A 20,465-nucleotide genomic window follows, 5' to 3' on the forward strand; every position below is an offset into this window, starting at 1 on the left:
TACTTACAGTTTAAAAAAGAAAACTTCATTATTTCTGTAAATAATCTGCACTCTTTGGTACTCAATTCACATATGCAAGCATACAACAAGGCAACTAGATTGGGCATGTTGAACATTTTCTGTCGTTCTAATTTGGAAGGATCCTTTATGTTGTGCTGTTTGGACAAGTGCTTGGGGTGGATAAGAGTTTTTTGATTTGGCTGTAAGTCCTTGCTCAATCAAGTGCTCACAAAACCTGTGTCAAACTTGTGCCATGGTTCATTAAATCAAATTAGATCTGCAAAACAGACATGCTGTGTAAAATTACCGTATGTGAGGGATTATGGGAGTCCTGGACAAGCTGCCCAGTCTGTTTGCTGAAGCTGATCCCTGGCTTCCTTCAGTAAATTCCTGGATGAAATCCTTCGATCAGTATCACCTGAAAAAAACAAGCAAACAAACTAAGTGTTCCGAACAACCTCTTCTCATTTATTACCATTCTTATATTCTTATATAGGTGGGTTTTATGCCATTTGCAGTAGGAAACTGTTCTGGTTATTTTTCTTTTTTTCTAGACTGATGTGGAGGGAGTTACCCTGTGAATCACGATTTGTCTTGATTATTTAGATATCCTATCACGCAGCACCAGAATATCCGAACGGGTTTTAATGAAGTTCCCATAGCCAAATATGAGAATTTACTGTCCTTAGCCACAGAGCCAGAGAATAACAGGAACATCCTGTTGACGAAAATGAATTCCTTAGATAAAGCCCAGCCATTTACCGTGAGTTTCAGTGCCTCAGAAGCAAAGGCAGTGCCTGAGAATTCTTGTCTTACAAAAAAAAAAAGATTTTGTCACTATTGCACACAATACTACAGGCATCCCTTGCATTGCTTCCAGTTCTATTCCATTTTTTTCCTTTCCAAGCTGACTGCATGAGATTCTTAAATAATGAAACTGACGTTCTCAGATCGATAAGTTACCTGCGCTCCTCCCAGTGCTCACCACCTGCACTGACACTCACGCTGGGCTCATCAATTCTGAAACGAGCCAACGCACAAAGGTTTTGCACTGGTTTCCCCCAAAACGTTTGGAGACCGGGTGCAAAATAACAGACATCACGAACAGGCAAGAACAGGCAAGTCTTGAACAGGCAAGATGGGCCGCCTGACTTTTATCAGACTTTTCCAACATTTTTGTGTTGATATTCTAAAAGGGGTGTGTGTTCCTCTGCAAGGACACATCATTTCTCCAGGGATGTATCCCATTCAGGGCTGCTTCATGTAGACCAATCTCGAATACTAAACTGGTTTAAGCAGCAATTACCACTGCCCATATATAAAAAAACAACAACTTAGGTTTGTACTAGATGATTAATTTAAATTACTATAGTGCAGCAAATGCCCATACATGAACAAACAGGAAAGAAATGGAGCAAACAGGAAAAGGTAAATACACAGTAAGGATAGATTGTTTATTTGTCCATGTTGACATTGATACTATTTCACTAGTATCAACATTATTTCTTCCTTCTAAAAAAAAAACTGTAATGAGCTCATGGAAACTTGTGAACTGTTACCCTTAACATGTGTCAGTGCCAATGTGGTCGGCATTGTTACCCTGTGTAAACAGAATAACCGTATGTAGACTGCAGAGGTTTTCTCTCTGCATAAGAGTGTTAGAAAGATTACAAATCACCCACCCAGCTCCTTTGGAAGTATTCTTTGTCAACTACTGTCCACACATGGATGCACTTAATCGGATTGTTTTCATGACAACACATACAGTAGTAAACTGTGTCTAAATAACCGCCATTCTGTCCAGAGTTGTAGTCAGATGTATACTAGATGTAAATGCATGTGCTGGTTAAATACTGCATATGCTGCTCAACGAATTAGACATTTTAATGTTGTAACATACAGTAACTGGGGTTAGTATTCTAGCTAAAATCAAAATAGTATCCCCCAGCTAAATACATCTCACATCGAGTGCCAAATGATTGGGATTTCAGATGAACAGACAAATTCTAAGGGACAGCTCACAGTGACAGATTAGGCTTGTGTGACTCTGACAACAAGAGTGCTTTGGATTATTTGAAGTCAGTTCAGGTGGGGAGGCCGCCAAGGAACCAGTAAAGGTTTGTCCCCTGCTGAAAGGAGAAGAAGGGAAACGCAGTGTCTCGGTGGTGGGGATCGTGCCGGTGAGGCCCTCTCATTCCCCGCTCTGTGCCGTTGCTCTCGCAGGTGTTTCATACCCAACGTGTACGCTGCCCTGTGCACTGCGGCCCTGGTGCCCTTGGCCTGCCTCGTGGGAGTCTTCGTGGTGGTCGTCCACGCCTACCAGGTCACCCAGCAGTGGAAGGCCTACGACGACGTCTTCAGAGGGAGAGCGAACAGCACAGGTATCTTTCCACCTTAAGGGCCAAGCCCAGAACCTCCTTCATTGAGGACTACTGTCTTTTTTAATACCGACATCCTCCTTTATTTGACACATCAGCTTCAGCACATGCTACAGTAAGCACAGCCTAGTTTAACACAGACAAGTATGCCGTACTCCATCAGTTTTATTAAAGGATAAGCTGATTCATGCTGTTCCAACTCAAGACTTGCATTTCTTGAATACGGCTCCTTCTTCTTTAGATTTTTCGAAAGGAAACTATTTTTGAGCTACTTCAATTTAAACAGCTGAAGTCTGAAGTGAGTTCAAGTCTGAAGTGAGTTCACGGCACGACTGACAAGCTTTCACACAATGGTAGACAGGACTGTGGTACAGCAGAAACCCAATGACTCTCGCCTCTCTGAGAGCTGATCGTGTGTGTTGTACCCATGTAATTCCTCAGAATGGGCTGATCTGAGTGATATATAATTACTGAAACACGTTTATGTTCGAAATGAGCAGTAGACACCCTTGCGTGTGAGAGCATGTGGGGGCACAACAAGTGGCAGTCAGAATTGAGTGTCAGGTGCCAAATTCAGGATTTTAATTGTTGCTCAAGTGAACTGAAACATTTTTGACGTAATATTTTCTTTGTCCGTGCCTTTTGGTAGATGTGCTGTTAACATATTTTTCTGCAGTTACAATGTTTGAAGCTCTGTGATAAGGCACTTTCTGATCATATTTCAGTAAAGCCTGTCTTTTTTAAACCAGACATTGGTCCATTTCCATCTGTATTTATAGTAACAGAGGTCAGCGTTACCGTGGTTTTGTACTGCATCAGGAAAACACTTCTATAACTCAGACCACAGTTAAATACCACGCTGATGGCCGTGGGTTTGTTTAATAACAGGGCTAAAAGTGCAAGAGTTAGAATGGCAAAACGTTCTGTTTTCCTGTTCGATTCCCTCACTTGGCATTTTGCATTGGACATGCCGGATGCCCCTGCTGCGATGGCGCAGGCTGCTAGTGTGTCTCCGCAAGGTGAGACAGCAGAGGGAACCAGGGAAACAGCGCACACTCGGGGAGGCCGAGCGGGCAGTGGCGTGGGGCTGCAGCAGGCTGGGAGAAACAGACAGGGTGCGGCGCAGGCAAACACAGTCCGGAGTTCGTGGTCAGAAACTAGCTGGGCTCCAAGCCAGGAAAACACTGTGAGGGATGCCCGGGAGACAAGTTCAGGAACATCCGAGGCAGGGAGCTAGAGACCGCAGGAGCATGCAAGGAGACTCCCAGCGGACACTGTCATTAAATCTCCTGCACCACCTGATACGGGGCAGGCATGGAAATCGCTCCCAGGTCATGAAGATTTCCTGGGAAGAGTGCGTTTCCCTGGTAACTGGCACCGAGTGATGGGTGACTGGCCGGATACCATGGCCAACAGCTTTGCCAGGGGGCCACCCCTGACAGAAGAAGGTTATAAAAGTGAATAGTAAACATATGAATATATCCGAATTCCAGGCCTTGGTAGCTATCTCTTCTTGTCTGTTCACGTTGTTTTGTGCTTTCGAAATCAGTCTCAGTTGTGGTTGACACCGTCTCAGAGATTGACAAATCCATAGATATGCTGTTTGCACTCTTAACCTGATCTGTGACACCACTTTTATTTTGAATACTGTAAATTCATAGCATATTCTTCAACAAACTGTTTTCCTTTTTAAATTACATTTCTAACATTTGTGGAGTAAGCGTTTCGTGTTATGAATGGCTAATTGTGTCATTGTGTCATAATATGGAAGAAATGCAACTTCCAATATTTTGTTCTGAGGATTCATTCCTCAACCTTATGGGACAGACTGAGAAAGGCAAAGCTTTCTACAGAACCTATCCATTCAGTATCTAAGGAGTACATGAGTAATATTGGTCATTATGTTGTAATTATAATTATATGCTGGTTATGATGTATAACAAAGGCATTCACAGTCATATCAGAAAGTTTAAAAATGTAAATCTGCATAACCTCTGAAACCATTGGAAAGCTCACCACAAATGTAAATCACATACCAGAAGAGGCAATATGAGGTACTTTGAAAAATGAGAACAGGAAACACTTCTTTACAGTTTACAGTTCTTGAGGGTTCTGGCAGTGTGGAACAAGCAATTGAGCTATATGTTATATGTTATGTTATAAGAATAACCTTTATTTTATATAGCACCTTCCCAAAATGCTTTACAGTACAGGTGTAAGAAAGTAAGAATGTTTTGCAGTGCTGTGCAAAATTCAAGCAGTGGCAGTATTTGAGTTCAGTGTGAAAACAAGGGGGTTTAAGTGGGGTGGGTGGATTTAAGAGGTGGAGTTGAGGAGTTTTATGGCTGTGGGGTAGAAGCCTTCTTTGAACCTAAAGGTCCAGGCTTTTGTATTCCTAAATCCCCCGCCAGAAGGAAGAGAGAGAAAAGTGCAATTTCAGGGTGGTTTTGATCCTTGGTTATAATACTTGCTGTCCTGAGGCAGCGCGTGGTAAACATGGTGTTAACGGAAGGGAGTTCTGTACCAGTGATGGCCTCAGTTCTGTCCGCCACCTTCTGTAGTATTTTCAGGCATGAGCTGAGCAATTGCCACACCAGACTGTGCTGTACCCAGTGAGAATACTTTCTGTAGCGCTTTTGTAGAAATTTGAGAGTGTCTGTGAAGACATACCAAATCTCCTGAGGAAGTAGAGGCGCTGGTGTGCTCTCGAGATTACTTCGTCTATGTGATGGGAGCAGGTCAGACTGTTGGTGATGTTTAAAAGAGCCCAGGAACTTCTCCACAGCAGCCCCACTGGTGTAGACAGTGGCATTTGATCCATACGGTATGTGGAAAAAACGTCCGACTGGATGGCAGGATCAGGTGAGTTTGGAGCGAGCCCTGTCTCTCTGAAACAAAGTACTCAGTGGTCCCTCACTTCCAGTTGATCAGTCAGCCTTGCTCTGAGTTTGTTTAGTTAATTTTCCAGAGACCGGACGTTCGCCAGACGAGCGCTGGGAAGTGAAAGTCGAAAGCCTCTGTGTTTGAGTTTTACCTGGAGGCCTCCGTGTCTGCCTTGCTTCCACGTCGTTCGGTTTGTGTTTGGTGCTTTTGCCTTGAAGTGTCAGGGGTATCGGGTGGGCAGGAGACCAAGGAAGGTAGTCCAGATAGATGTTCTAGGGCCAAAATACTCAAACTTGCATCCAAAACTCCTCATCTAATGTTTAAAAGAGCATGTTGGCCATACAAGATTTACAAATAGTTTGTACATATGAAGTTAACAATAATAACACATAACACGACATAGAGCCATGGTAAAGAGCCAAATAGAGTACTATCTTTGAGAAGCTGCACGCAAGATTTCACCTCTGTCCATCACCGTTTTGTGGAATGAAAGAAGAAGAGGATGAGTCTTGATTTGAAAGTTTTTGGAGATGGTAACTCTGTGAAATCCAGAGGGATAGGATTCCAAAGCTGTGGGGTGCAGCAGGAGAAAGCCCTGTTACCTATAGAGTGTAGACAGGCTTGGGGGACAGACAAGAGACCAGAGTTAGAAGAGAGAGGGATGCAAGGTGGGGAGTAGGACTATAATAAGTCAGACGGGAACCGGGGTGCCTTGTTGTCATGTTGAGCCTTATAGCTGAGTATGAGGATTTTGAAGTTGACATGAAACCTGATAGTGTAAGGACTTCAGGATAATGCCACTCCACTAATCACACCACAGATATCTTGGATTTTTCAAAGAAATGGCTAGATAAGATCTTTGGATCAAGTGACTGCTAACTACAAAACAGGCTAGATGGTCTCCTCTTGTTTGAATCCATTCTTGTGTCCTTAAAGTATTGTTTTCATGACACATACTGCTAAAACTAAAGTGTGGAATTAACATATATAAAACCTCAAACACTCTTCTGATTGGACTAACCTGACAGCTGTCCTGAAAGAGTTAAACAGTAAGCATAATGACATAACTTCTGCACTGAAGTTCCCATATCAGCAGATTTCCCAAAGGGATTATCCCTTAATAAAGATAGCTGACTACAACAGAAAGACAAATGCTCCCTTATTTGATAACCATATTACCAGCAAGTCAATCAAGAAAGCTCTTGCACATAGTTGCTCATTAAGCAAACATTTGGACCTTTTTCTTCATTGAACTTCTGAACTTAAAGACATTAAGAAGGAAATAAAAACAAAGATGAGGCCACTTAGTTCCTTTAGCTGTTGCTACTATCTGATTGATCTGATAATCATATCCAGCTGTTTCTTGAAAGAAGCGGTGATATCAGCTTGAACCATATGGCTGGGAAGATTGTATCGTAATCCAGATGTTTAAAACCCTTCTCTTCTCACTTCTGAAAGCACTTGCCCATTGTTTTCACTTTGTTCTCTGCATCCTGTTTCACTGTTCATTCCGAAAGCACTGGGTTGACTTTGTATCAGCTCCTCTTGAGTCTACTTTGTTCAAGGCAAAAAAGCTTCAGTTCCTTCAGCCTGTCAGAGTGGGACATTCGTTTAAGACTGGAAATGTATCTGGTTATCCTTCTCTGGACTGATTCACCTACTGGATCAAAGGCACGCTGTCACTAAATACTGGTTTTTATATGGATCCGTTTTTTTTATCAATCGGTACAACAAAGTGCAATTTACGGGTACCTAAGTATCCTCCTATCCTTATCAATTAGATTTCTGGTTGTAGTTTAACCTAAGAGCAAAACATGTTGTGTCTGAAGATTGACCGTGGAACCATCATCAAGTGGGAAAAGTCTAAGGCACAGCACAGCAGCCCAGTTTGGTGTTATGGAAAAAAATGTTTTCCTTTGAAATCTCTGGTTGCGGCTGTTTATCAGGTAGCAAAGGGGACACTCACTGTTCAAACTGGAACAGTTTGTGCTGAGCATAGTAAGCTGTACATTCACGTGAATCAGCTTTGAAGTACAGTTTTAACTGGGTCAAAATGCCTGAGTCATCACTTTAATTAAAAGGTGATATGCAGCCCAGATATTGTTTATTTATATACTTCCTGCAGGCACAAAAACAAAGCAATAGTGAGACTTCTTTGTTCACAGTGGGCTGCCACCTTAATAACACTGGTTTTGTTTTCTGAACATAAAAACTTCTCTCTTAACTTTTGTGTATGTATTTATAGAAAAATTAATTGTGCTGACTATATATATATATTGATAAACATTTATGACTGAGCATGATACACCCAAGTGATTTGGGCTGTTGTTTTAGCGTAAAATCACCTCATTAGTGAGGGAGTTGATTGGACACAAGTAATGAGTTGATTTTTTCCTCTTTAATGTGAAACCTTAGGAAAGTCAAGAGAAAAAACCTAGAGAAGAACCCATGATGAATACATTTCTAGTTTGGCAAGACATTACAAACAGATTTTTGACAGCGGAAGGCTACAATCTGGGAGACAATAAGTTCTGATATTCCACCCATATTAACACATCGCCGTCCTCCGTTTTCAGGATTGTTTTTTGTAATGCCAGCTCTATTGTACCTGAAACACTGGGTCACAACAACCCACACATCAGCAGGTCAAGTGTGATGAGGCAGCTAAGCAGGCATGTATTGCAGGCCAGATGGCCAAACTGGGCTCTCAGGTATCCCACTCTTCAGTGATGAGTCAGCGTTTTGTGGACACCACCCTGATGGAAGTCGGTGAGTGTGGTGCAGACGTGCATAACGATGCACGAATTGCTGGGTGGAACAGACCCATCAATAGGGAGGCCCAAGTGTGATGGTCTGGGCGGGAGTGTCTATTCAGTGCTGAGTCTTACTCGTATTATTTGATGACAATGTGATGATGACGTCCAGAGAACTGAATTACTGGCACCCTGAAGTGCCAGTATTCCCGCAGGACAGCACACGTCCTCATGTGGTTCGTATGACAACGACTTCCTTGTGATCAAAGCCCTCCTCACTGACTTCAGCCCCATCTAGGGGAAGCGATGGCTCAGAGACCAGTGAACATGCTTGTCCAGGCTGTATGAGAGGACAGAATGGGACAGAATCCCACAAGATGGCATCTGCCATCTGTGGAAAGCATACAGATATACAGCTTGTGCTGCTCCTAGTAGTGGTCACAGTGGTGATCGCACATTTTACTCACTTGTAACCTTCACAGGTAGCCCCCTTGTTGATAAGTCCTGCTGATGTCAGAAGCTAATCACAGCATGGAGAACTTACCTAGGTTATGCCTGTCAAATAAAATGTTAATGCCTGTTCTGCAAAAGTAACAGATCACAAGTCCGTCATTTTCCTGGAAAAAAACTGGGCGGATGTATTGTATGTACAAGTGCTACGTTTCTTTTCATGCTTAGAATATTCGTTTTTGTAAAGATCATATTTGCTATTTTGTTCTTTTCGTTCTTCTTTGGAAAACTTGCCAGGCTCTGATAAGCCTGTTTTGTTTTGTGCAGAACACTGCTGCCTTTCTGTTAACTTAATGTCTGCTGCTAAAAATGGAAAGCTGGTACCTGATAGTGTGGAGGTAAACTGAAGAGTCCTGGCCAATGCACAGCCCATGCAGCTGGCTGTGTAAACATGTTTTCAACAGCCTCTCAAGTCCTTTTATTTATGGGCCAGAGGAGAGAGAGGGAGAATCTATTAAAAGCTGCTTGATGGCTAACAAATGAAGCAATGCGTGCCAGGACAGCGAAGGCACAGTCATATGTTAACGAAACCGACAAGCACAGCCACAATTAAAATGAGGTCTCTTAGTGAACTGAGAAATGGCTGGTAGATATATTGGGCCTCTGAGAACACGGGACAAAAAAAATATCCAGAGTGTGCCTGCGATTTAAAAAAAACAGGAAGGTTTATATTAAAATATTTTCTTAAAGTGTTACTGGCTGAAGCATAATTTCTAAGAGTGCGTTAGAGATGGTCAGAGGTGTCGTATTAGGAATAAAACACATTTCCTTACGGTAATTCTTTAAATTTACAGTGCTGGTAAGGAAAGAACATATAAACAGTATCTCAGATCTATAAATAAGAAAGACTCGGTCAATAAGGAAATTAAGGCTCCCTTGACCTTAAGCGGTTTCCCATAACTTCTAAAGAATAACAGTCAAGCTGTGTCATTACATCAAGAAAGTTTCCTCCATGCTAGATGTGCTCTTACTTCCTTTTTCCTGAGGTAGTTGTCAGTGTGCAGTACTCTTCTTTCTGTAAGGGAGGCATCATGATTAATGAATCACCGCCTGGTGCTCTGAGGAGGACATAGGAGGCAGGTGAGAGCTAAGTCCTTGGTGAATCCTGTGGCTTCCAGACAATTTGCATCAATCCAAGGAACTGTTTGGCCTCTTTTGTGATAGCTGCTTTTGAAAGGTTATGTATGACAAAGTGTCCTCTTATGACACATTCAGAATAAGGGCGGTTTTTCAAAGCAATACTAATGAACTGGCAATTAAGCATCCAGATACCAGGTTAAAACTATAATTTGTTTCTTCTTGAACGGAAAAAAAAAATATGACAGGGCGAGATCACTTTCATGATCTTTATCACTTTATCTCATTCAAAGATGTCTATTTCACGGAGGAATGACAACATCCAAGGTTCAGATGCTTGGTGAATGTTTATCGAGTATTTAAGTGTAAGTTCTGCCTTAACCCACTTGGTTAAGAGGTAGCCTCCTGGCCAGAGGATGAGGAGGGTCCTCTCTGGGCGCCGATGAGATGGTATCAGGGGCCAAAAGTTAGGAACCCGGGGCCGAAGGCACCAAAAGTGTTGGGCCTTGTCGGACACCGGGGACAGTGGCAGAACAAAAATGCAGACATTGTTAGAGAAGGAGAGATTAAAAGCTGTGGGACGCCTGCTGACTGAGCCAGAGGTAGGATGCCAGACAGATTAGGCGCCTAAGAGAAGTCACCAGGAGCTGCATGGGCAGAGAGAGAGGAACCCAAGTTGTCTCCGGCCAAGTTGGATGCCGGAGAATGCAGCAGGAGAAAAGGCGGCTTTAAGGCTGTAGGACGCCTGCTGACTGAGCCAGTGGTAGGACAAACCTGACAAACCTGTGGCCACAGAGGTGGCATCAGGAGCGGGAGGGGCTCTCATACAGCTGGCCTGAACTGGACACCAGGAATAGAAGCAGAAGGAAAAGCCAGAATTCAGCTGCAGTGTTTAGACAAAGTGTATTTATTTTCAAAAGGCAGGAGTTTCCTCCAGTTAGGAGTAGGTTTGCAGTATTCAGTTTGTGTCAGTGAAATCTTGTCTTTTTGGCAATGAAATTACTACTTAACTCTGTCATATTAGATTATACAGACTTCGTCATCTCATGCATTGAGACATCTTTAAATACCACATAATGCAAATTAAGATTTCTTTGCCAGATTGCAGGACACCAAATGTTTGAAATATCATATTCATGCCCTAACAGTGTAATTTAGGAGCTATTGTCAGCCCTTTCACTGGCCATTTGTATGGCTATTTAAAATGTCATGATGTCTTCTCTCTTTTCCAATAAGAAAAGTCAGTTCCATGTGGTACAGCACCATGTTTAGGAGCACTGTCATGTTAGTAAGAGGAGGTCATGAAAGCTAAGCGTTACACGTTTGTTACAAAACTGATCCTACAGGATGGCTGATGAGATGATTCTCTGTAAGAACTAAAGAGCTGGTGTCCATTAAGGCTGTGTAAAGCAAAATAAAGGGGCTTTGAGATTAAAAATGAAAAACCTGTTTGAGTCTAGGAAGTGTTGGTTTTGGTGTGTGAAGGGAAATGTCTTTAACTCTTCTAGAGGAGTCAGTGTGACTGGACCTGTGATGTCCTACCAACAGAAACCCTCTCTGGCCTGGAGGCTACCTCTTAACCAAGCAGGTTAAGCCATAACTTATTATACTTAAATACTCAATAGGCATTCACAAAGCATCTGATCCGTGGATGTTGTTATTCCTTTATGAAACAAAATATATTTCATATTACTTACATTATTTAAACAATGTTTCAATATTGGTTTCAAGAATGTGCCTGAGAACTGCAAAATTAAACTACTAAAAAGGAACTTTGTTTTGTTCTTGTGAATACAATCTAATAATTAACATCCTAATATGATCCACAGATGTCAGCTAAGTGGTACCCATAGCTAAGAGTATTAAAATTAAGAAATAAAAGAAAAGGAGAAATGCCTTTGTAGGATCTGTGATAAAAACAGTACTCTGACACCAGGTGTGCAGTGTGTGTGAAGTCATGTTTTCTTTTCAAGCATTTACTGTCCACTAACAGATTTACAGATGTTAGATGTTACCTTGATTATGAGCACAGAATCAGTAGTGTAGAGTAGTGGTTTGAGCTCTGGACTCAACCAGATGTTTGTGGCTGTTGTATGACACTGTTGTTACTTTACACTGCTTCAGTCTAAATACCCATCTGCATAAATGGGTACACACATTATGCAGGTTGAATATGTCAACCAATTTATTTCTTAAAAATATATTAAAATGCTGAATTTTATTTTCATGCTTTCAGAAAAGTGTTCAAGTCTTTCACAGTCACCATTTCACTCACCAGACTGCACAGGCAGCACATACTGTACCATGAAACAGTTTCTCTGATCGGAGGCGTTAGCCACCAGTCATGATGCACATGACAGGTGTCTTGGTTAAGGATTGACGTAGAAATCACACTGAGGTTTATATGACAGGAAGTTGACAGGTGTGCAGAGCTGCTTTGTTTTCTTTAACTATGGAACTGAAACTCAGAAAGCTGTTTTGATCGCGAGACAAGATGTTCTTTCGATAAATCATATTTCCTTTGATGCTAAACGCAAAAGTAACTTCAACAGGTTTTCTTTTCTTATTAATTACTGCTTTGATTCCTGCGCCTCTCATGCCTAAACAGCTGTACTTTTGGAACTGAGGGATAGATGTGTATGCAGCACAGGGTGTAGATGACTGTTTTGAATAAGAAAACAAATGAAAATGTATCAGTGAGTTTAGCCACAGCAGCTAAGAAGCTAACACAGATATGGGATGTAGATAGCATTCGCACTTTGGCTGCTGGGATTTATTACTTTTCTAAATGATTTCTATACCCCAGTTGTCCGTTACTGTACAGAGGTGGTAGACACCCCTGTGCTCTTCTTCGGGCTTGGGTGATGAAAGAGATTTCTGGAGGAGACCTTGGCAGGGGATCTACCAAGGAGAGATGGCCTGAGAAGGGCTGGGGGGAGTTTGAAATGTGCCTCCAAGCTATGTTGCTGAAGCCGAGACCCTGGCTTCTTTCAAGGAACAAACAAACTACCAAACAGGCCGGAAGGGCAGAATGGCCTCTTCTCCTCTGTCACCTTTCTTATGTTTGGGGCCTCCTCTCATTTTAAGTTTTTCTTATAGTACCTTTGCCTCCCAATGCGAAGCATTAAAATTAAAATCTTAGTTCTGTTATTTTTTAAAATAAATCAATGTGAATGTGAAAGAACACTGGGCTTGTGTGCATTTTCCTTTATCTGCCAAAGCCAGCACTGCCAACAGCTCCATTTTAGCTATATACTGTATCTCCAGGCAGTGAGTATTTAGGCTGTACAGGCACAGGTGAGACATTTACGTATTTTGCCTTTCAGTCACACATCTCTTACATATGTCTTTCTCTGGAGTTCATAAAGTTATAAAAATGTCAAAAACAGGGTTTAAATGACCAGCTAAAATAACACTGGATGCAGACATATATTAAATGAGAAACTGTGCATAGACATATGCAAACTTCAAATTGATAGTAAAGAATGAAGTTGACTGACCTTCATCAGATCGAAATATCAGCTATTCTTTCTACAGCAGATGTGAATACTGCATGTACAGGTAGCAGTGGGCAGGAGTTTCTCCCTCCTTTATGTATCAACCAGTTTACCTATGTGCCTGTAGGAAAGTCACAGTGTATGGGTTTTTTTTTTATTTTGCTGTACAGACAGATGTTAACATAAATAGATTACATGGAATACTACAGTATGTAATTTTGTGGTAAAAGATAAAGTATGCATCTTATGGTTTAATTTTAATGTTTGAAGTTATTGTTGATGAAGCTGTTGTAAGTACAACAGCTGTACTAAGCTGTGCTGTGATGTCCTTTGATTTACGAACAGAAGTAGATTTATATCTTCAGTGTTCACAGCCAGGGAAGTGCAGCAGAAACTGCCAGTCCTCGCTTCATCCAGCAAAGAATCTGTCCTCACTAGGCTGTTTGCTGTAAGCTGTGGCCTATCTGTAAGATTCTCAGCCTCACCTGGATTTTGGAAGTATCTTATTTAGGCTCTGTGTCCTGTGATCTTTTTTCCTGTGTTCTGTGAACTGCGACCGTGTCTGGAGATCAAAGCCTTCACTAGCCTTCTCTGAGGCCAAGTGCAGTGCTGATGGAAGCAGTGCTTTGAAGCAAAAAGGCCAAACTGAAAACTGCACAGAAAAGCATTCATCCATCCAAGTCTAATGGTACACTCTCACGGGTGTTTACTTTGCTTTCCAATTCATGAGGTCCTATTTCAATAATAACATACCCGATTTCTAAGAATTCTATATGTGTTCCATATGCGGGCCTGTGGTTGAGCTGTTTGGAATTGAGAGATTCCATGCAAGTGGAAAGTTTGTGCTTTTCATCATAAAATGTTGGGTTCATTGCCCAAGAGTCCTTCTAAAAAGTGAATGTTTTAACTCATTTCCTGAATTTTCATTGTTTCTTCTCCAATAGCACGACTTACATTGCCTTACAAAAGGAAAGATCTTCAGATTCCTGTTATTCAGCATGCTTTCAGATTAGCACAGGGAAAGTGACATAACATTTTCCACTGGATGAATAATCCTAGACTTCTCATCTAAGTACATCTGGTTGTATTCTGTTTCAGCAGCTAAAAGCAGTTATGCTCCAGCCCTGGCTGGCAGCCACAGTTTAACAAGCTACGTGCAACAGTACTTAGCTGGCCAGAGTGACTGCCGTGAGAAACAGATGAAGTCAGGTATTGGAAGTGCCAAAAAAGCAGCTATCTGTAAGAAAAATCTCAGCACGAGGGTCCTGACTGATGTTCATTGAGCACGTAATGAAAAAAAAAGACTTCACAAGGAGGAGAGAAGGGCTGCGATAAGATTATTGAATTAAGACTCGAGATCTGTACCAAATCTCCATTTTTTACAAAACAAAGCATCTCTGTTGTGTTTTGTTACACTGCTGTGATTCGATAAGAGAATAGTCCCACATGTCTGTGTGCTTAGGGTACTTCTTTTACAGATTGCAAGAGGTGAAAGAGTACAGAAGTCCAAGCATTTAGATTCCTTGATTCCTGCACATGCCTTTGGATATTGAATTTTGTGTTTATATATTTTGCAAGTGTATAGCTTATTTGGAAAGGCAGACTTGTTGTACAAGTGTAGTTGCATCTCGGGATCAGTTTGTTTTTTATCAAATGCTCCTGTCTTGGAAGGAGCTGTGTAGTTAATTATATTCTGCAGCATTCACTAATGCCAAGTTGACTTTACATTGAAGTCACCTGCAGTGTCCTTTTTTTTGTATCTGAGTGAATATTTGTTAGTACTGTGAGGGTATCTTTAGAACTTGGTGTCTTTCTCCTGAATGTTTCCTCAAGCAAACTTATTTCATGCAAAAAATGGAATTTGGCCCAACCAGCTGTTTTTCATCTCTTTGAAGGCTCACATTCTACAACAGACTCTATTCTTAAGCTGTGCCCTTTTTTTCACTGGCTATATATAACAGGCATAGAGAGGCATGTTTGTGTAACATGCATGTACTGTTTTCTTTCGTTCAAAGCCACATGAAAGTGCTCATTTTCTGTGGATGAATTAGTCTATAGGATGAAGGCTGGCTCTGAGGGGAACCTGCTGCTACTGGATTGCATCCCAAACCACAGATGGAATGCGCTTAGACTCACGGAAAAATAGCCACAGAAAGAGGAAGTGATAACCATGTGCTGAACCTGCCCTAAAATAAACTGGAAGGGCTCAGCACTTCTCTAACATGTGTGATTTTGTCTGCCTCTCTCTCCTGCTCACACCTCAACACATTGCTCTGGAGGCACAGCTCAAAACCCTTTTAAGCTTGATCGTTGCTATTGATCATGGTGGATCCTCTTGCGTTTCTAGATTGAAACCATCAGTCATGAAATGCTTCTGACGTTATAAGAGTGAACCACCCCTACAGCAATCCACGACATGCACCCTGTTTGTGGACTAGTTCCTGGATGAAGAAAGGCCAGAGTGGTCAAACCTGGTCTTGGAGAAGCTCCAGGCCTTCAGATTTTCCTTTCAATTGAGGTTGAATATTCCTGTAGTTCAACCATGTAATTTATTTGATTTTGTCACCAGTTGAACCAACTCAGTGTTTGGCTTCAGAAGTACTCTGCTGCAAGCATATACTTTATATGTGAAGTAGCTGCTGACGGCTGAACAGCTCTTAATGTGGCCTGTGATAATGAAGAGACCTCAGGAAGAAATTCAATTCAGCTCTTTACAATAGGTTATCATAGTGCATTTTCACAGTTACATAGACTATAAAACTGGATTGTACAATACCCAGAGACGACACTGTTTTTTTAAATGACCAGCATTACCATGCTTGTAGGGTTTCTGTAGTGTGAGGTTGAAGATACTTTTCCAGTCTTATGATTTATCTTAGCCTCTTTCTCATTCCCAGATAAAGTCCCTAGATCTTTCAGGTTATACTGACATGGTCATAATAACAGTATAAAATGATATGCTCCCTGAAATTATAATAACAGGATTTGGAAAGTTTATAACCAAGCCAAATAAAGCTAGTTCCAAAGCATAAATCTGACTGTCTAACATGGGACTTTTGTGAACTTAAAGTGACAAAACAAGGGCAAACAAGTGGTGCAGAATGGAACATGTAAGCCTTTTGAGCCAAGAGATTCAGTTCATACTGTTGGGTGTGTTTATGCATTTTTTAAAAACCCAATCTTAGCTGTGTCCAAATAACCAAATTTAATGCCCTTGATTATCTACATGAGGACTGAGTCCAAACAGACTGGAAACTGAATACTTCATGATGCAAAACATCAATACAACACAACATAATCATAGAAAATATCGTTTTTTCCTCCAAGGTCAAATCAAAATAGTTATCAAATAATCAAAATAATGTTCTATCTCTGTTGATCCTTTTCTAAAAATCTATTAGGCATGTTAGATTCTAACTGGTTTGTGCCGCTGTGACCCGGTATAAAATTGGAATTCTGTAAACCAAGCAAATTTGCAAGAATTACCTAATTCGAAATGACTTAATTACCTATTAAGTAATTCTGAATAATCATTGTGCTTAATCATGTGTCTCCTATGGAACTCAGATACTGCTGGTATGCTTTGCACCAGCAGCTTATTTCCTCTCTGGAATAAAGTCCACAATTAATCCTTTTTGAATACCTCCTTCTATCTTTAGAGAATGAGACATTGGCCAGAACTTGTCAGTAATCTCAGCAGCAGTGAGAACCTTGGACCTTCGGATGTTACAGCCTGCAGACGTGCAGTCTGTCATGTTTGGTTTTCCTAATTTGTAGTGGGAACACTTCATTTCTTTCTTTGGCTGCTATATCAGATTTATACTTGAACTTGTGCAAATAGCAGCTGCTGTACATTGAAATTAATGCAGGATGAAATGCCTCTTTCCCTCATCAGTATTTTGCTGGATCCAATAAACCTGAAGGTATTTGGACCCTTTAAAAAGCAATATGCAATACTATAAAAATGACCATGTAAACTAATTGTGATTTTTTTTCTTAAAGTCAACTGCACATTTAATTTGTTCTTTAGAGTACTCTCTGCTCAGACTGCCACCACAAAAAACGTATTCCAGACAGTCTATAAAGAGGGCAAAGATAAAGTGTAATCAAGGGTGTTTTTTTCAGTCTGACCCTGTAATGGCATTCCTAATGTACTTGTCTGACATTTTATTCCAAAGCAACTACACTTTTTACTCATTAGTACAGCTGGGTATTTTACTGGAATACTTTGGGTGAAGTACGTTGCTCAAATGTGCGACATGAATTTGAACTCCCAGACCTCTAGTTACGAGTTAAACTGGTAGTTACTGCTCCACGCTGCTTTTTTATCAGGCACGTGACTGATGTGTAGCTGCAAACTAAAACTGGTTTGTTCCTTTATTAATCTTAGTTATAGCTGTGAGATAAGGTTCTCAGGGCTAAGGAAACGAGTGTGCCTGAGTGTGCCATAATCTTCTGACTGATAACAGGGAGAACAGACTGCTCCTGTTTATAAACCTTTTCTCTAGAGATAATAGACCTATATGTCATTATATATCTGCTCACATGTGTGTGATGCACTTTAAAATTTACTTAAGTACTTGTAAAGCAGTAAAGGATAGCCAGGTTTCCAAAACTCTGTTCTCTTCGCAATCCACTGACATCTACTGTAGCAGGTGCTAACAATTTGCTCCAGTCCAGACGGGTTGTCAGCCCTATTTCTTCCATTGCTGTATGCCAGGATGCCTCAGTACTTTTTTTCCCAGGAATTGGGATCAGTTCCACTACAAACCTGTGAAGAACCCCTTCCTACAGTTACTGGAAAGTTTGTGATGAATTTGCACTTTGCTGCCTCCTCCGAGTTTGCCTGAGCAGGAGCAATAAAACTGTTGGGTTACATAAGTTCCCTCTGGAGCCTGGAAAAAATGAGTCGTTCTGTCTGCTAGAAATGGAAACAGAGCTTTGGAGAAATTAGAGGCCCAGGAGTTCCACATTTCCATGTCTTGTTTGCTTGTTGATCATCTGTTCTGTGGAAAATCATTTTTGTAAACTCTCAAACAATATAAACAAAACAAAAGGCCTCCAGTTTATTTAGAAAGTTCTCTGTGAATTATTTTCATATCTGGACTTCAGTGCTGTATAGATTTGTTTTTGTACAATTCCAGTATTATATTTATTTCCCTAGAATTATTTGGAAATCAACAATTCCAAACCACGATGAATGTTATGTTCTCAATAAAAGTTATTTTATTATTTTAAAAGTTTCTTCCCCAGTGCTGAAGTTTTGAAAAACTCCTAATATGTTTCCATACAACTGTGTGAGCAGACACCCAAATTATCTGCATCCGAAGGCGCTACAGAAGAGCTGCACTAATGTTTCACAGTCTTAGGTTGAGCTGGGTGACCCTTAATGTAAAATACACAGGAATAGATCTTGAGCCACTCACTGAAATGTATATCATGCCTTGCTGATGTAACCAGGTCTTGGCATATTGTCTGGGCCAGCAAGGACAGCAAGGGACACTGTCCATGCTCTTCCTAAAGCTTGGCTGTGCAGTGCCATTTTGGAAGAGACAATGGAGGTGCTCTTTCCCAGGAGAGCCAGGCTTTGTGGCCTGTGCTCTGTGATGTTAATTTGGCATTCGGGGGCAGGATTACCGTCAGTCAGAATATCCACTGGTGAGCCGTTATTGGCGTAACGAAGATCATTTCTTGTTTCACAGAGGTCCCGCTGGTGCTGTACCTGTTTGCACTTGTTTCTCTGGTCTGGCTGTGGGGAGGCCTGCACATGGCCTACAGACACCTGTGGATGCTGGTGCTGTTTGTCATCTTCAACAGTTTGCTGGTAAGAAGTCTGATTATTTATGCCTCATATACTGTACATTCTGTGTTAAGGCCTTCTGTTTCCTCTTGATTCATACTGCACCACCAAAATCATAAGTCACTAATGTGTTAGAATTCCCTCATCACTCTTTCTCTCTGCGTATGTCCTTTATGGCCTTGCTGTGATGCTACCTGTGGTGAACAGGCATTCTGGCTGCAGGAGTGGTTTGGGCTGCACTCGTAACTGGAGGGCAGTAGGTTTCAATCCTGGGTGGTTTCCTGCTGTTGTTGCACCCCTGCTCAAGGAGACTCATCATGACTCCAGTAAAATACCTAGCTCTATAAATGGGTATAAATGGGAATTGCTTTTGATAAAAGAGTCATCTAAACAAATGAATAATAATAACATACAAGGAATGCTTTCAGTTCTGCTAAACACTGTTCATTGCCTAAAACTATGTTCTCTGTCTTAGCCTGCAGGACAGCTCAAAAAAACATATTAAACTAAAACTGATTAATACAGAAATCTCAGGAGTTTTCATCGAACGACATATTGTCAATATAGCCTATGCCCCAGAGCCATACCTCAAATATGCAGACAGCTAAAACAATCAAAACTCACGGTGGGCTGGAATGCAGACACAGACTCACTTTTAGGATTTAATTTTCAATGTCAGAAAAATTATAAAATAATCCCGATGCCACCCCCTCCGTCACAGTTTAAGATGCTAAGAATAAGGACATTGCCATTGATGATGTTTTGTGAATTTGCTAGATCCTCACATTGCAAAGTAATTAAACTGTAAAGAAGGTAAAAAGACTTCACGGGAATTATTAAACTGCAGTGTTTTGTCCAAAGGGTCACTGATTGAAATTTCCACTATGAATGGTGGTAATTTATAGTTCCATGCTAGAGGATATAATTAAATGTAGCATTTTTGAGTTCATGTACTTTTTATAGTTTTTCCACTGAGTAGGAATGAGCCTTCGGAGGCTCTTCAGTTTCTTTATGTACAGTAGCTTAGGTCTTCTTTGTGGTGTTTAAGTTTCAGAAATGTCTTCAGCAGCTCTTGGAAAGTCGTTGGGTTTTTATTTCATGAGCATGTGAGAGGCGCTGTTGTTCTGAAAACTGCGTCACTCCTGTCAGTAGTGATATGTGACGCCACTGTGTAAAAAGCGTCATATCGGATATTGGATATCCAATGTTAAGACAGATTGTTCATGAGGTAAAATCCATGTCATTCAGTAGGATGCAAGAAAAGGCTAAATGTAGTCATTGGGCTTGCATTTTCTCTACATTGCACCATTTTCTGCAAGGCAATCATGGGGTTGACGTTTGGCCAATATGGTAAACTGCTCTCCAAGGGATGATGACAGTAATGATTTGTTTGCGTTCGCAAAGTGATTTTCCTCTACCATTGGCCATTCTGCACCAGCGGTCCACACAGTACAATTCTGCGCAGTAGAGTGGGAAGGGAAATGAGGAATCGCTTCACAAATGGAATTAAGGGGAGGCTGGGTTTTAAGAACTCACAGTGGAATTTAGCCAGTACAGTGCTGTGTGA

General features: G+C 41.2%; 1 protein-coding gene across 2 annotated transcripts in view; it reads left to right on the forward strand.

Moving 5' to 3' along the window:
• Nucleotides 1-20,465, forward strand: part of adgrv1 (adhesion G protein-coupled receptor V1) — a 203,650-nt gene that overhangs the window by 169,296 nt on the left and 13,889 nt on the right. For both annotated transcript variants that reach the window (XM_015360604.2, XM_015360609.2), the window contains 2 exons: nt 2,224-2,381; nt 18,801-18,922. In XM_015360604.2, the coding sequence (XP_015216090.2) occupies nt 2,224-2,381; nt 18,801-18,922 (280 nt within the window). The remainder of the gene's footprint in view (nt 1-2,223; nt 2,382-18,800; nt 18,923-20,465) is intronic.

This window comes from Lepisosteus oculatus, chromosome 3, assembly GCF_040954835.1.
Source record: "Lepisosteus oculatus isolate fLepOcu1 chromosome 3, fLepOcu1.hap2, whole genome shotgun sequence".
Taxonomy (NCBI): Eukaryota; Metazoa; Chordata; class Actinopteri; order Semionotiformes; family Lepisosteidae; genus Lepisosteus; species Lepisosteus oculatus.